The sequence below is a fragment of the Onychomys torridus genome, chromosome 5, assembly GCF_903995425.1.
Source record: "Onychomys torridus chromosome 5, mOncTor1.1, whole genome shotgun sequence".
In the NCBI taxonomy this organism is placed as follows: Eukaryota; Metazoa; Chordata; class Mammalia; order Rodentia; family Cricetidae; genus Onychomys; species Onychomys torridus.
Window position 1 is genome coordinate 81,901,121 of NC_050447.1, and position 17,279 is coordinate 81,918,399.

Genomic DNA, 17,279 nt, shown 5'->3' on the forward strand with positions numbered 1-17,279 from the left:
AACCCTTGTCATTACTAGTAGGTATCCAGTAGAATAGAGTCTCATTGAGTGTTCTAATGAGACATTTCATTATATTTCCAATGATTTCCCTTTCTTATTTCCTGACAGACAACCCTCAATCTTTAAAAGGTCACACTTATATAATTCCTTAGGGTCAATTAAGCCCATAAACTTTATTTTCTTAGTTTTACATCACAGAGTGGTTTCCTAGTCCACATAACTTACTTATATGTGCCTTGCTAGTATAGTCTTAATGGCTACAATATTGTAGTTTTGTTTTGTTAAAGAATTACTCAGGTTCTTTACCTCCCATTTTGATTAACTTTGTATTGAGCTGCATTTTATTTGCATTTGATTCCTTTCCATACAGGATAATCTTTAATAAAAGATCTTGGTTGGCATATTTGACTCACTATAAGAGTCTTTAAGCCAGACAATGATGGCGCACGCCTTTAATCCCAGCACGGGGAAGCAGAGGCAGGCGGATCTCTTGAGTTCTAGGCCAGCCTGGTCTACAGATCGAGTTCCAAGACAGTTATGACTGTTACATAGAGAAACCCTGTCTGAGGGAGCGGGTCTTTAATGTGACAGTTAAGGATAGTTTGTGTAGTTTGTTGCCATTTCATAAAATGGAAACAAGGGGAAAATCGATTTCATGTGTTGACCTTTACACTTTACCCCTGTTTTGTGTTGGGTTCCTGACACAGCAGTGCTTTGGGCTGATGAGTGAAGGTAGGTTCTTGTTCAGAATGTAGTGCGGGGATAGGTGATAGTTGGTAACCTAAGTAGATCTGAAATGATTTGTACATTTTAGTTGAAATTGGTTGTGTAAAGCTTTTCCATAGCCTTACCTGCATTCCCCTAGAGGCAGTAAGAATTGGCTGATGTTTGAATCATAGTTCATGATTATAAGGATATATTTCTGTAGGTTCTAGGTAGATTAAAAGATGAAGAAATTAGATGTCGGAAATACTTGCATCCAAGTTCATATACTAAAGTGATTCATGAGTGTCAGCAACGGATGGTAGCAGACCACTTACAGTTCTTACACGCAGAGTGCCACAACATCATTCGGCAAGAAAGAAAGAATGGTGAGTGCATCCATTGGACATGTGAGTGGGAATTAAATGGTATGTCCAAGTTGTCCATTGCTTGCTACTCTACCTTAGATTTAAAGCACACTTTAATCACTTTAATACTCCCTGATATATTATATATTCTTTTCTGACTCAATATAGTTTACTTTTGGAAAAGCGTTTTCAAAGTACAGTCTAAAGTAGAAAGATTAAGAAATGTGTTTATGCTTTTATGTATCTCAAGGGCTACTTTGCTTAATATGTTGAATTCCTTATCTACAATAGGAAATCAGACTATGGGAAAGAAATATAAGGATCAGGAAGGTAAAACAGGGTGTCCAGTCTAACACAGATTAAAGCAGAAGTATACTGGAATACTAGCAATAAATGGTGCTAACGTTCAGTCGCTGTGTAGTCAGCATAAAGATAGGACATGCTTTTGTACCCTGGTATGGGAGTATAAATTGATGCAGCCGTAGTGCAGAGCTAACTCTGAGTACCAAAGCAATATACATGTGTATTTTATGGTCCAGCAGGCCTCCTAGGCATGAGGCTCCTTCCCTATGCATACATGCATGTGTGTACAAAAATGTACAAAGGTCTTTATAGCAACATTCTTTGTAATGACTAGAACCAACCCACATGTCCTGTGATGCTTATATCAGAGACTGTTACAGAAGAGAAACGAACACACTAAAGCTAAATACAACATAGATGAGCCTTAAATGTCACGTTGAACAAAAGAAATCAGCCAGAAGCATTTTGTAATTGTTTGTGTTCATAGTTCAGACCAGGTGAGCTCAGCCTGTGTTTACTTTACATTGGCAGAAGAGCAGGAGTGGTTAGAAGATGGATGTGGGACATTTCTAGGTATAGGTCATGTCTGTCTGTTAAGCCTGGGTGTGCATATGTAGGGTGTTGTATGTTCATCTGTAAGAGTTCACGGAGCCGTGTAATTAAGATATGGACAGTTGTCTGCATGTATTTGAACACCTCAGTAAGATGTTTAAGATAAACACAGTACACAGAGGTGTCATTTCTCACCATTCAGTGGCACAGGGGCTTCCTGCTATTTGATTCTCTGCCTAGAAGGATCTCCCTACAAGATCAACACAACCATAGCACCTTTAGGGTTTATACTACAGATACTCTTCCCCATGGTACAACATAATTTCCCAGTAATTGTAATAAAGTTCGGAAATATGTGGAATTGCTTCATGTACCAGCATAAAATACTTACAAGTTAAGATATTCTGAAGTTGCCAGTAGCCCACATAACGCACAATAGCACCCGAGTAAAAGAAAAAGAGAAGAATATGTGTATTTTCTCGAATGTTCCTCCGTCATCATTACATAGTGAGCAACATCAACATTGCTTTCTTGTGGGAAGGGAGGTGAGGTGGCTGGGAAGTAAGTGTGTGTGTGTGTGTGTGTGTGTTCATGCCTTTTATCCACATGGTCCTTTAACTTCTACATTGTAAAGCATGTATTGCATAATAAGGCTGTTTGGCGCTAATACACTTCTTTTCTCTCAGACATGGCAAATATGTACGTGTTGCTCCGTGCCGTGTCTACCGGCTTACCTCACATGATTCAGGAGCTGCAGAATCATATCCACGATGAGGGCCTTAGAGCGACCAGTAACCTTACTCAGGAACACGTGAGTTGCACAGAAGAGTTAGGATGTGTTATCAGCCAGACTCAGAGAGCTTTTCTTTTGACGTTGATGGTTTATAAACAAGTGTTTTGTCAAAAGAAACTAAGACATTTGTATTGAAATATTTTAAAGCTTGAACTTAGTGAGTTCTTCCTGGGGTTATTAAGTTGTGAGAAACCATTGAGAGCAGCTGTTCCCTAACAATGCTGATTGCCATGGAGCATTTGTTAACCTTCTGACAGGAAACTATTTGCAGGTTCTTTATAATTGTGTTTCTTTGTGGGTGGCAGATTTAAAATCTCTTCTGCCTCTGTGCTTACCGTTCCAAATGCCATAGTCGCTCACCCTCAGCTTCCCTAACCCTCACCTCTGAAGAGGCTTCTACCAGCTAGTGACCATGTGTCGTCGGTGTTATTACTAGTCATGTTCAAAATTTATTACTAGGTTTGCAGATTCAGAGTATTGAGTGACACTGAACAAAAGCTGAGCCTCATTTCAAGGCTAAGATGTGAGAGTATGCATGTGCAGTCATTCTCTTCCAGAGGGGGACTCTTAAGAGTTACGTCCCATTCTGCCCAACTCCAGGCTCTCATTCCCACAGGCACAGACTTTCTAATCCTCTGCTCCCAGTATTCAGGTTTCCTTTAGATAGCCGCCTGGTGTTGACAGGCCCGGGATTTAGGGGTTCACCCTGTGACCTTAAGGCATGGTGTTCCAGCAGCAGAGTGTGTACGTTTATGGAGCAGAGCACTTGTTAGACCTGGTGGTCCCCTTTGGTGGAAGAGGGGTCTTAGATTTTTAAGACCAGTGTAGCTAGAGATGGCGGGTGGAGGGATATAATTTAGGGGTGTAAGCATTTACTCTTCAATCTTAAAATGTGGATTTATACTTTGTATTTTATGCTTTTAGATGCCAACACTATTTGTGGAATCAGTTTTGGAAGTACATGGTAAATTTGTTCAACTTATCAACACTGTTTTGAATGGTGATCAGCATTTTATGAGTGCTTTAGATAAGGTAACTTTTAAACAAATATATGCACGTGCTATATGTACATGAAATTCGCTTTAACCTGTAATGTGTAATTTTCAAGTAGGCATCTTTATTTGAGATCTTTGAGACACTTGAATTCTTATTAAATAACCACTTTGAATTTGAGAGTCTAAGTAGTTTTTTGTTTTGTTTTTTGTTTTTTTTGTTTTTCGAGACAGGGTTTGTCTGTGTGGCTTTGCACCTTTCCTGGAACTCGCTTTGGAGACCAGGCTGGCCTCGAACTCACAGAGATCCGCCTGGCTCTGCCTCCCGAGTGCTGGGATCAAAGGCGTGCGCCATCACCGCCCGGCGAGAGTATAAGTAGTTTTAAAGCTGTTCCAGTGAACACCCATAGAGTTTCCTGTGTCAGTATTAGTGTTGTTAGTATGCTGGTGTGCATAATCCTGATGTCTGCTAGTGCTGATTCTTCCTTTGTGCGGTCCCGACAGTGGTAGGCCTGGTATTTTCCTACCGCTTTACCATACTTAGGCTGTATTCATTCTTGGTTTGAAAGACACCAGGAATTTGAATTGGTATTTGACATAGGAAATTCACTTACAGGTTGTAAAATATCAAAAAGTACTGCTAAGATTTCAGTGATGAATAGCAAATACCATCTTATAATGAAGGGCACAGGTAATTCTTATAACAGTATTTTTGGTTTGTGTGGTAAGTTAGCCTTCTGTCAGCATGACAAAATACTGAGCTAATTAGAAAGAAATTCTTTTTTTTTTTTTTTTTATTCAATGTTTCAAAAGTTTTTACCTTGCTAATTTACCGTGTTGCCTTTAATGGTAGATGAAACTGTTCACCTAATAGTGACCCAAAGAAGTAGAGAAAGAAAAGAAGGGCCCAGGGTTGATATCCCTTTTAACACATAGCCTTAAGAGTTGTTGGGGAAATAGTTCAGTCTCAGCATCTGAGTGAAAAAACAAGGGTGTGGTAGTAGAATCCAGTGCTGGGGAGGTGAAGATAAGGGTCATGGAGTTTGCTGTCTGGTTAGCTTAACACTCAGTGACAGACTGCCTCAAAACACACGGTGGACGACTCCTGAAGCACAGTACTAGCTAAGGTAGACCTTGCCTCCACACGTAGAACACTTACATGTTCCCACACTAGACAGGGAGCTGGCTGAGCCGTGGGTACTGTAGACATGATTACAGCTGAGCCTCAGCCTCCTGTGTGCTCTTTCCTGCTTCTGTAATTAATCATGGGTTGTCTTCTTTCTTGTTTAGGCCCTTACATCGGTTGTAAATTACAGAGAACCCAAGTCTGTTTGTAAAGCACCTGAACTGGTAAGTCTAGTTGCTTAAAAGTAATCTCATGCAAAGTCAGTAAAGGAAAATTAGTAGACTGGCAAATTCATTTGTTTTGTATACTTTGAAAAAAGATGAAAATTGTATTATATATAATTTGGGATTGTATTATATATAATTTGGAATTTATGTACAGAATGTAATGGACCATGTGCCCTTAGCCAAAGGAGACCATATTTCACAAATAGGGTGACCCTATTAAAAAGAAAAGTATACTGCTTATTATGGTCACTAATTGCTGGTTAGATTGTTCTTTTTTTTTTTTTTTTTGTTCTAGTTTTGTGTTTTGAAAACTTGCCCCATCATGCATATTTTACGTTCATAACTTTAAAGCATAACTTTCGGACTTGACCACTTACAGCATCTGTTGAGGCCCAGTGCTTTGCTTTTGTGCTGTTGCTGCTGCTGATTTACTTACTGGCTTGTTCTCCTGGTTAGGCCTTCCTTTCCGTCAGTTCTAAGTGACCACCTATTCATGTTTTGTGTTGGCACCTTTGAGGGCCCTTTGTGAGATTTGTTTCCAATTCCTTTTGAGCTTGCTAAGTACTGTGACAACTTGCTGAAGAAGTCCGCAAAAGGGATGACTGAGAATGAGGTGGAGGATAGGCTCACCAGCTTCATCACCGTTTTCAAGTACATCGATGACAAAGACGTTTTCCAGAAGGTGAGCTGGACGAAATGTGCACACACCACTTACCAGCCTTGCTTTCTTTGAACTTGAAGCCACACTGAAAGTAACCATTTACATTTTCATGCAGTTCTATGCAAGAATGCTAGCGAAACGTCTAATTCATGGGTTGTCTATGTCTATGGATTCTGAAGAAGCCATGATCAATAAATTAAAGGTAACACAAATCTTTAGTGTGATAATATCATAGAAATCGTTGTACCAACAACAGCCAAATAGCTCATTGTATGTAATGACTGCATAATTGACAGCAGTCTAGTCCTTAATGTGGGAGCATACAGTGGCTGTTTAAGTGGTCAGACATATGTGTATTTGCATACAGTGCTGTAAATGTCAGTCAGTTTGAGACTCAAATGACCAGAAGTCCATTGACTTAGAATGATCTCCAAGTTCAGTACTAATTTAAAAGAAGGAAAGAAAGAAAACACAGCTCTGGGTCTCCATATTCATCCATGACTGATTATTCTCAGTTTAGGTTATGTGCTTTGCCGTTTGTTTTCCAGCAAGCCTGTGGTTACGAGTTTACCAGCAAGCTGCATCGGATGTACACAGACATGAGTGTCAGTGCCGATCTCAACAATAAGTTCAACAATTTCATCAGAAACCAAGACACAGTGATAGATTTGGGGATTAGTTTCCAAATTTATGTCCTTCAGGTATGACAGTATTTCTTCACATTTCTGAATTTTCACAGTGTGATATAAAGATTAGCAAATGACTCGATGATAATGCATGGTCAGCTGGTGAACTGTGGGCCATACTTTATAGAGTGGGAATAAACTGTCCTGATGGTGAAGGCCACAGCACTGTTAGCATTATGTGAAAGGGAAAAAAGGTCTGTCTCAGCTGCTTGCTTGCACGGTAGATGTCTCTCTGCTGAACGTTTCATTTCACTGTTCCTTTCTAGGCTGGTGCATGGCCTCTCACTCAGGCTCCTTCATCCACATTTGCAATTCCCCAAGAGTTAGAAAAAAGTGTACAGATGGTAAGTGTGCGGGAAAGATACCAGTGAATAAAGGCATTGTAATGACTTTGTGTGTGTGTGTGTGTGTGTGTGTGTGTGTGTGTGTGTTTGGAATCTATGTGTGGTTCATAGTAACCCTACCAGTTCTTCAGCACTTGTAATTTATAAAGGTTTTGGCCTTATACTAAGGCTTAGGGCTGATTTGATGAATGGCTCAGTGGGTAATGGCACTTGACACCAACCCTGACAACCTGGCTTCAGTTCCAGACCCCACATGATTGATGGAGAGAACCAGCTCCCACAGGGTGTCCTCTCACTTTCATGCATGGCCCATTACATGGACACCACTCCACCATCCCACACCAACAAATATACATTAGTTTAGAAAAGAGAAAGTTTCAGTGTTGTCCTACATTTCCATTTGAATTTTGAGGTCACATGTGTGCTTCGTTTAGTCCTAGTAACCTTTTAATTTCCCTGTCATTGAGGTGAATGTTAAGTATATGGTGAGATACCAAATATATATGGAGTCAAGCAGTGGTGATACACATCTTAAATCGCAGCACTTGGGAGGCAGAGGCAGATGGGTCTCTTGTGAGTTCAAGGCCAGCCTGGGCTACAGAGTAAATTCCAGGACAGCCAGGGTTGTTGCACAAAGAGACCTGTCTTGAAAAACAACAACAACAAAAAGTGTGCATGTATGTTCGTGCGCTACATATTTAAGTGAAAATCTCTGTTAAGTAGGACATAAATCCTAGAAGGTTGACCTTTTATAGATTGTTGTTTGCTGACTCCATGTGTACAGATGTAGGCACGCATGCACACTCATACAAATGGGTAAATACATGAGTATATATTTTGTTTGTTTTTTGAGACAGGGTTTCTCTGTGTAGCCCTGGCTGTCCTGGAGCTCACTCTATAGACCAGACTGGCCTCAAAATCACAGAGATCCATACCTGCCTCTGCCTCTCAAGTGTTGGGATTAAAGGCATTTGCCACCATACCCAGCAACTTTTTAAATTAAAAATGAAATATAAAATGTGAACTATAAAATGTGAACTATAAATATAGCTCATGCAGGAAACCCTGGGTTCCACTCCATCACAAACCCAAGTGTGGTGGTACACATCTATAATCCTAGCATACAGGAGGTGGAGGCAGGAGGATCAGAAGATCAAAGTCCTCCTCAGCTGTGTATTAAGCTAAAGGCCACCTGGACTGTCTGAGACTCTATGTCCAAAAAAAAAAAAAAAGATAAGAAAATGTGAACAGTGTATTTTGGCACTGTTGCCTTTTACACATTCAATCCAGGGAAGAAATTTTTAAAAATTCAAAGCTTTGGTAAAAATTTTTAAAGATTTATTCTTTTTTAATTGTATGTGTGTATCTAACATGTATCATCTGTATGTCTTTGGGTATGTGCATTTGAGTGCAGGTGCCCACAGGTGAGAGGAGGTGGTGGAAACCTCTAGAACTGGAGTTATGTGTAGCTAGTAGCCATTTTTCTTGTGGATGCTGGGAACCAGAATGGCATTTGCAAGCAGTATGTGTTTTTGGGGGTTTTTTTGTTGTTGTTTTTTGAGGAAGGGTTTCTCTGTGTAGCTTTGCACCTTTCCTGGAACTCACTTGGTAGACCAGGCTGGCCTTAAACTCACAGAGATCCGCCTGGCTCTGCCTCCCAAGTGCTGGGATTAAAGGCGTGCACTATCACCGCCCGGCCACAGTATGTGTTCTTAACTCTGCTGGTTCATCTCTTTAGACTAGTGTCCGTACAATTATTTATTTGTTTGTTTGCTTATTTATTTATTTAGAATGTGGAGCTGAGGATCGAACCCAGGGCCAATACAATCATTTATCTATCTTATCTATCTATCTATCTATCTATCTATCTATCTATCTATCTATTTATTTATTTATTTTGTATGTGGAGCTGAGGATCGAACCCAGGGCCTTGCGCTTGCTAGGCAAGCACTCTACACTGAGCTAAATCCCCAACCATAATAATAAATTTAAATGTAATAATATCAACAAAAGACTGTGGACAGAGAGGTACTTGAACCCCACAGCTTTGTTCATGTCTTTGTTGACATGGATGTTAAATAATGGATCTTGTTTTGTATTAACCACACATATACATTGGTTGCCTGTCACTTATAGGAGTCTGTATTGGTCAATGTAGGTATGACTTTCATGTTGAAATATATGTGGTGGTATATTTGATCTTTAACAGAATCTATAAAGTCCAGATTAATATTGTTTACAGTGATAAATTGCTGTGATGTTATTTCTGATTTTATGCAAAGATGTAAAATTTTCAGGGGCTGAGATTTGGGAAAACTGGACGGGCTATAAATAAAGAGCTGGGATGTTAACTCCTACCCTTCACAGGCATACACACACAAGCTGGGATAGTTAAATAACATGATGACATGTCTGTCGTAAGAACTCAGACTGTAGCAGAGAACTATGTCCGTAGACTTGCCTGTCCCTGCATAGGCAGACAGTTGTCTGAGTTTCTCTGCCCTTCCTTTTCTAGTTTCCCAGGGTGGCCTCAAACTCCTGGGCTCAAGTGAATGTCTGTCATAGCTCTTGGCTGCTCTGCATGGGTAGAATGCTTTATGTGCAGGAATCGGAGCAGCAAGTCACTGCTGACTCAGCAGATTGACCTTAGCTTGGTACCAGCACCCCTACATAACAGTTGGATTATTCATGATCTTGAGCAGGTACCCTGGACTAAGATGCTTTTACCTTTTCAGTATAGTGATAAGTTACGGGACTTAAAAATAGCTTGACATCCATCTCTCTCTTTCAACAGTTTGAATTATTTTATAGCCAGCATTTCAGTGGAAGGAAACTGACGTGGTTACATTATCTCTGTACAGGTAACATTTAATTGCTATTTGTTTAATGATATTTACCTGATTGTGTTAATTTAGAATAATAATTTCTGTAGCCTAATTTTAGTTTTTAATCCATTTTCCTCATTCAGCTGTGCCTATAATGCTGATGATAATGTTTCTTTCAAAACACTTTTTGAGTTTTATGACAGTACATTTTTGTCGCCAATCACTTTATAGATGTTAGAGAATTTGTTTAGAAAAGCAGACTGATGGGTTAGATATTCTTGAATACCCATTCTCCTAGGCTTCCCTACCTCTGTGTATTGCCTTATTCACAGTGCTGTCCTGAAGTGTCAGAATAGAAGTACTTAGCTAAGATTGCCTTTCTTCTTGGTTCCCTAGAGATGTTCAGCCAAAGCAAAGGCACATATTCTTTTTCTTAGGCTTTGGAAAGAGCCGTGAGTCAGCTTTCCCTCTGTACAAGGAGCAAAAGGTGTGGTATTATCTCATAGATAAGATATGAGGAGGGACCCAGCACCCACAGGCCAATTCACAGCCAGTTGTAATTCCACTTCCAGGGGATCTGACACCCTCTTCAGGCCTCCACAGCATCCAGTGTTGTGCAGACATACATGAAGGCAAAACATGCATAAAATTAAACACATAAAATTACAATACAAACAAACAAACAGAAAAAGGTACAAGGAAATATACCTTACTGCCGTGACCTTTATTAGGAACCCCCTGTTACCTCAAAGATTGCATCTCAGTACCAGTGTAATCTGTCTTTTGTTTGACTGGTTTACATCTCAGAGTATGGGTCACATTAATAGTACTGTACTGTTTGTGTAAGTTTATTGACTAAATCAGCTATTCTGATTTTTTCCTCCTTGTAAAATGTTTGATCTTTACATTTTTATCTTTAATTTCATATCTATGTATATGAAAACTAAAATATAATAATAATGTACTTTGTTCATATCCTCTCTGTTATCTATACCTTCCCACTGAACCCTAATCCTTTTTTTGTCTGAGTGTGCATATGTGTGACCCGCTGCATTTAGTTAACATTGCAGGGATGGGGCCTTATGAGAGCCCCTAGTCTACCTGCGAGGTCAGAGGTACATGTCACATCCAGAAGCACTCTTCCCCAACCTCGAGTTCCTCCTATCCCTTTTGCTACAGTGTCCTTGAACCTTGGAGGGGTACAGATGTCCATTTAGGGCTGATCACTGGTAGTCCCTTATTCTCAAATTATTTTAATTAATTTGTGTTTAAGTTATGCATGGGTATACACATGAATATGCTCACCCTCTGGGTGCGTGCGGAGATCAGGGTCAACATTGGCTGACTTCCTTCCCCTTATTTTTTGAGATATTTCCTCTCACTGGACCTGTAGCTCACCGGTTCATTTAGAGCCACCCAGCAAGCTTGCCCCGTGCTTGTCATTGACTGTACAGATGTGTGCCCTTGGGCCTAGCTTTCTGTGGGTTCTAGGGATCCCAACTCAGGTCCTTTTATTTTATTTATTTTTGAGATAGGGTTTTCTTGTCTAGTCCTGGCTGTCCTGGAACTCACTCTGTAGACCAGGCTGGCCTTGAACTTGGCAATCCACCTGCCTCTGCCTCCCTAGTTCTGGGGTTAAAGGCATGCACTGCCACCACTTGTCTAGGTTTTTTGGGTTGTTTTTGTTTTTTAATTTTTGAAAAATTGCCCATGGTGGATGCTGACACTTTTAATTCCATAACTTGGGAGGCAGAATTTGCTGAATCTCTGTGAGTTTGAGGCCATCTTGGTCTGTATCTGTGTTTGTGAAGTATGCCCAGGCATGCCATATCTGGCATGGGGACATCAGAGGAAAACTTTGGACTTGATTTTCTTCCACAGAGTAGATAACAGGGTTGAACTCGGGCTGTCAGACTTAGAGAACACACAAGCAGTTAGTCGTAGTTCCTGACCCCCACCCCACCCCCTCCTCTCTGTCCTTCCTTCTTCCACTCAGTTTTGACCCCTATGTTCTACCTTAGCTTTCCTGTTGCTATTTATGCTTCAGCGCCGACAACGTTGTAATAGGTCAGCTTTTACTGTATACTACATACTCAGTACTCCCACACGGCAGCCCCCTGTCCTGCAAACAGGAACTCTGGAATGCCTTCACGGTAGCTTTAAGATGTCTTTGGTTTACTTTTTTTTAGGTAAAAACAGCCCCAAATATTAATAGGACAGCTTTGAAATGAAAACAGTTTGGATGATCAGTATACTGTCAATTTTTGTTTTAATTGTAGGCGAAGTTAAAATGAACTATTTGGGAAAACCATATGTAGCTATGGTTACGACCTACCAAATGGCAGTTCTTCTTGCCTTTAACAACAGTGAGACTGTCAGCTACAAAGAACTTCAAGACAGCACCCAGATGAACGAAAAGGAGCTGACCAAAACAATCAAGTCATTACTTGATGTGAAAATGATTAACCATGATTCAGAAAAGGTAACGTTCCCAGAGGACTTCAAGCTCTAGCAGATGCAGGTTCTCTTATGGGATATTGGCAGTTTTAAGGTTGTGGTGTCATCCATGTGACTCTGTAAATTAGCTTAGCAACTTTATCATGAGAAGAGGCCACTGGCTTTTCCACAAATGAACCAAGTCCTTTTGGGGGGTTAGCTGGATGCATCAGAGCCTTGGAAGTACAGCGTCCTCTAGAGTTGGCTCAATTGCCAGTGGTGTTGTTACTGCAGCCCCTTTAGACAGAGGTAGTATATGTAATGGCTGGGCCTGGAAATAGCTACTTCCTAAATAGAAAGTGATTAAAATTCTGGTAAATGTGAAATTAGAAACAAGTTTTTGTTTTAAATATAGGAAGATATTGATGCAGAATCTTCATTTTCATTAAATATGAGCTTCAGCAGTAAGAGAACAAAATTTAAAATTACTACGTCAATGCAGAAGGACACACCACAAGTAAGTGCTTGTTTGAATGTCAGTTCTCTTAGAAATAGTTCAGCAGGGGATTGAATGAGTCCATTGTATACCGAGGTGAAGCAGACCGTTACACTCTGAAGTTAATAATATGATAAAGCTTTTCTGGTTTATTCTTGCATTTGTTGGCCTTAGAATTAAGTGTCTGCCAGTATGTTAGTGTTTGAAAAATAGGCAGCCTATTCAAGGAGCTCCAGTTGAGTTATCTACTCATTAATTGGCACATGTCAGTTATAAATAGTGGTAGGTTTTGTTGTGATATTTTCATTTATGAATACAATGTATTTCTCTCTCATCCCCTCTCTTGCTGTTCAGATACCCTCTTCCCAGTCGACCCCTCTTTTTTTTGTATTGACTCCATAAGTTTAATTAGGATTCCTTAAAGGAACTTGGGCAACTTACCAGTGTCTACTCTACTGAGCAAAATGCTTCTTTCTTAGCAAACATTAACTATATGATGTGAGAGTGGTTGGTGGGTAAGGGAGAGAGAGTATATGAATGAATGAGTGAATGAATGAATGAATGAATGAATGAATGAATATAGGTATTGAGTCAGGACTTCAAACATGCTATGTGAATGCTCTGACACTGAGCTATGTCCCCAGTCCAGTATTTTGTCTTAAAACATAGTTTGGGCTTGTGAGTGTGCCTCAAAGGTAGAGTGCCTGCCTAGTGTGTGAGTCTCTAAAAGAAACTGGAAGAAGTGAGGGCAGGAGGGTTAGGAAGGTTAGTTTTTCTTTACTCTCTCTTTAAAGATGCCTTCCTTAAAGTGATATAATTTCAAGTTTGAAACTCGTTTTTGTAAAAGGAAAATTAGAAAACTGCTTATCAAACTTGAGTGTGGATGCACAGCTCTCTCTCCCTGCATAGTGTGTCTGGTGTGTTGCGCTGGCTGGGGGCGGCTTGAGACTCAAATGAAGCAGTGTGCTTGGCTTTTGAGTGTTTGAATTCAGCAGTGATCACTGGGCTTCATTCAGACTTTCCTGACTGCCTTTTGGGCTCTGGGCTGGGAAGTAGATAAGATACCAGGCCCTCTGGAGGAACTTCTCCATGGGGGAGACACACAGATTAATTACCATGAGTTTTTAACCCTAATGTGACCAAGGTCTCATTTCCTGTAGAGTGAACGACAGTCTAAGGGATTTGTTCTTAAGGCTGCTGTGCAATCCCTGGTCCTCTGCACCTCAAGCCCTTGTATTTCACTGGTGATCACCCTGTTCTGGCCTGTCTTCCCTGTCTGCTGTTGAGCCAAAGGAGCCCACCCCCACCCAGCCCTGTCCTAGCTAGTTTGTGCACTTAGAGCTAATCACTGCACTTGCTACAACTTCATCTGAAAGCATCTTGGCACAGATGCTGACAACAGTCTTCAAATACTGTTCTGTGTAACTGAAGTCCTTTTTTATTGCTTATTTATATTCCAGCATAGTTTAGAATAGTGTAAATTTCAAAAGTTACCTAGCATTATCCTTACAATTTATGTATAACCCACTATAGGTGTAATAGGATGTTTTGTGATGTGGGCTCAGCCCTACTGTATGTTTTGTTGTTGCTTTTTCCTAGTTTGTGTGAGGCAGTGTGTATGTTTTCATGCATGTTTGACAGCCGAAGGTCAGTCTCGGGTGTGGTTCCTTGGAGCCATTCATCCAGCCACCCACCCTTCCTTCCTTCCTTTTTAATCTGAGGTAGCATTTCTCACTGGTCTATAATGGCCAAGTAGTCTAGGCTGTCTCACAGTGGCAACACACACACACACACACACACACACACACACACACACACACACACGCGCGCGCGCACGCGCGCGCCTGCGCACCACCATACTTGGTTTCTTACATGGGCGCTGGATTTAGAATCAGCTCTTCCATGCTCTGTAGTGTGTATAACAAACACTTTACCAACTGCCCAAATTCCCCAGCTCTCTGAGTGTATAATTTATTTGTCTTTTAAGACTTTTTTATTTTGTATGTCTCTGAGTGTTTTGCCTGCATGTATGTTTGTCTGCCTTATTCATGCCTGAGGCAAGAGGAGTCCAGAAGAGAGAGACTTGTGTGAATGCTGGAAACCAAACCTGAGTCTTCTGTGAAAGCAGAGGATGCTCTTGACTGCTGAGCCATCTCTAGCTCCTGATGCTAATTAGTAACTAGAATTTACACAATTCACTGGAGAAATGAAAACACTCTGTGACAGTGCCCTATTTGTGGGTCACCCTCATTTTCCACAAAAACAGGAACTGGAACAGACTAGAAGCGCTGTAGATGAGGACCGGAAGATGTATCTCCAAGCTGCTATCGTCCGCATCATGAAAGCGCGCAAAGTGCTTCGGCACAATGCCCTCATTCAAGAGGTAAGGGGAAATCCGTGGGGTTTTGTAGTGCACCTTGTTAATGTGGAGACAGCTAATACCATCCAAGTGGCCTAAAGAAATGTTGGTTTAAAGGGTTCTCACAATTTCAGTGGTAGAGCCAGCCCTGCTCTGTTTTGAACATAGAGATCCTAAACTTGTCAATTTGTGCAAAATCGCCTGTCCATCTGGAAAAAGGGAACTCTTCAGTAAGTGTTGGAGTGTTTGTTCATTCCCTTTGTACAGAGATAACTGTGTGGGACCCAACACCCTAAGTCTGCTCTGCAGTGCAGAGATCTCAATTTGCATGAAAGAAAGGTTTGTGGTATAAGAATATGGACCTGAATAAACGTCGAGTTAGCATTAAGTAGACTGGGCAGCATGTTGAATATGTAGGCAGGTGACAGACAACGTTGGTAATTTTGCTTATGTATAAGTTTTACTATTTTGGTGCATCTTATATTCTGCACTTTAATTCCTCGATAATGCAAGCTTTAGGTTTTTCCTTTAGCTTGCATACAAACTTACTTTTCTCCTCATGTAAATACTGATAGCTCTGCCTTGTTCTGTGTTAAAGTGAGTGTTGCATAGTGATGTATTATTTGCTACATCAGGTCTGTCTGTTACAGAACCTTTTTTCGGTTTAACATTTACGCACCCTTTTCCTTTAGGGAGGTCAATTGAAATCTCCAGAGTGATGTTCCCTACAGCTAATGGGCTGGAAGTGGATGCTGATGCTTACTAACTAGAGATAATTTGACTCCCTGTCTCTCACAGGTAATAAGCCAGTCAAGAGCCAGGTTCAATCCCAGTATCAGCATGATTAAGAAGTGCATAGAAGTTCTGATAGACAAGCAGTACATTGAGCGCAGCCAAGCATCTGCAGATGAATACAGTTATGTCGCGTGACACCCTCTCCTGGTGTGGGTGTGAGGTCATTGCCATCACCATTTGGTGTGCTCCTGTGGGAAAAAGCAGGCCTGTGCCTCCATACTTTGGTCATTTGGCAGCCCCTGTTTTTCTGCTGTTTACAACATCACCAGTGCCACGTCATGAGCGTCAAAGAAAATGCCTAGAGATATTTCAAGCTCATGTCATTATGACATTTCTTAAAACTTTATTAAAAGAATGAGTGAAGTATTGCTGAAATGTGGGATTTGGTTGGGTACCATGCTTTCTCCCCTTCACGTTTGCAGTTGATGTGTTTTTTTTTTTTTTTAAATGTATCTTAAAGGACATAAAATAAAAACTTAAATATTGTAATATGACAGATAACCTAATAATTGTATCTACATTAAAATGACAAACATGATGTTGCTGCTTGTCAAATAAAAAAAAATAAAGAAACAGAATGCCTTTTTCTATGTGGATGGAATATCAGGTTGGACAGAAAATAAGACATTTGTAAATGTCTGAAAGCAGCCAACAGCATTTCATTTTGGTGATGAAGTTCACTTGGGCTCCTGTTTAACCTTCAGTTACGACTTCTAGGTTATTGTTTTTGAATACATAAAATTGCATCTGGTGTAAAAAAAAATGCTCTTTTGTGAATTTGAGCTAAATGGCATCAGCAGTTTTTGCATATTGAGGATGTAATTCTGTCGGTAATTTTGGTGATGTGTTGTACCAAGAAATGGAGTGGTGGCTACTGTGTAGTGACTTTGAGCCTGGCAGAGCAGGAACTGCTCATCCTGATTCACTTTTCATGATGCATCAACTCTGACATAATGGCTGTTGCTGATCTCCTAGAGTTGTAGGAGACTCTAATTACAATGAATTCCTTCTAGCTCTCCCTGCCTGTTACCAGCACCCTTCTCCAGTGCAGATGACTCCCCATCATAAGCTGATAGCAATGTCCCTCAACACTCTGGCTCATTACACCAGGCACCTGGTATGGGGACATGAAATCTCAGTGATTTGTTTATTGTAGACAACAGGGGCATTAAAATACTCTGGTCTACCATATTATCCATCTGCCATCCCTATATCACATTGCTTTTTTAAACCAGAGTAGTTAAAACATACATAGTACAAATACTTTCATGTTTATATTCAATTTATATCTCTAACAGATAAGGCCTTAAACCCACAATGATAATATGCTGAACAAATAAACTACTTAATTTACATTCTCATGTGGTTCATATTTAAATTTATTTAATGATTGGTTGATTTGATTGCACCTTTTCTTGTATCTTAAAAAGTTCAAAAAAATCTACTGGACTTCTGATGACTTCTGTCTTTATTATTTTGCCTTCCTACCTCATGAGGATAATGGCAAAGCATATATTGTACATTCATGGCCAAAAAACAAGGTCCTTGTTTTGATAACTTGTTGATATGTTTTCCAAATTTATAAATACTAAGTCGGAAGCTGATATTGTCAAG

At 40.3% G+C, this 17,279-nt stretch overlaps 1 protein-coding gene across 2 annotated transcripts in view; it reads left to right on the plus strand.

Annotated features, from left to right (window-relative positions):
* Positions 1-17,020, plus strand: part of Cul2 (cullin 2) — a 43,573-nt gene extending 26,553 nt beyond the window's left edge. For both annotated transcript variants that reach the window (XM_036188224.1, XM_036188222.1), the window contains exons 9-21: positions 929-1,091; positions 2,612-2,736; positions 3,643-3,750; positions 5,001-5,060; positions 5,617-5,745; positions 5,840-5,926; positions 6,273-6,425; positions 6,677-6,754; positions 9,549-9,615; positions 11,859-12,061; positions 12,431-12,532; positions 14,778-14,894; positions 15,669-17,020. In XM_036188224.1, the coding sequence (XP_036044117.1) occupies positions 929-1,091; positions 2,612-2,736; positions 3,643-3,750; positions 5,001-5,060; positions 5,617-5,745; positions 5,840-5,926; positions 6,273-6,425; positions 6,677-6,754; positions 9,549-9,615; positions 11,859-12,061; positions 12,431-12,532; positions 14,778-14,894; positions 15,669-15,800 (1,524 nt within the window). In that variant the 3' untranslated portion in view covers positions 15,801-17,020. The remainder of the gene's footprint in view (positions 1-928; positions 1,092-2,611; positions 2,737-3,642; positions 3,751-5,000; positions 5,061-5,616; positions 5,746-5,839; positions 5,927-6,272; positions 6,426-6,676; positions 6,755-9,548; positions 9,616-11,858; positions 12,062-12,430; positions 12,533-14,777; positions 14,895-15,668) is intronic.
* The last annotated feature ends 259 nt before the right edge of the window (positions 17,021-17,279 follow it).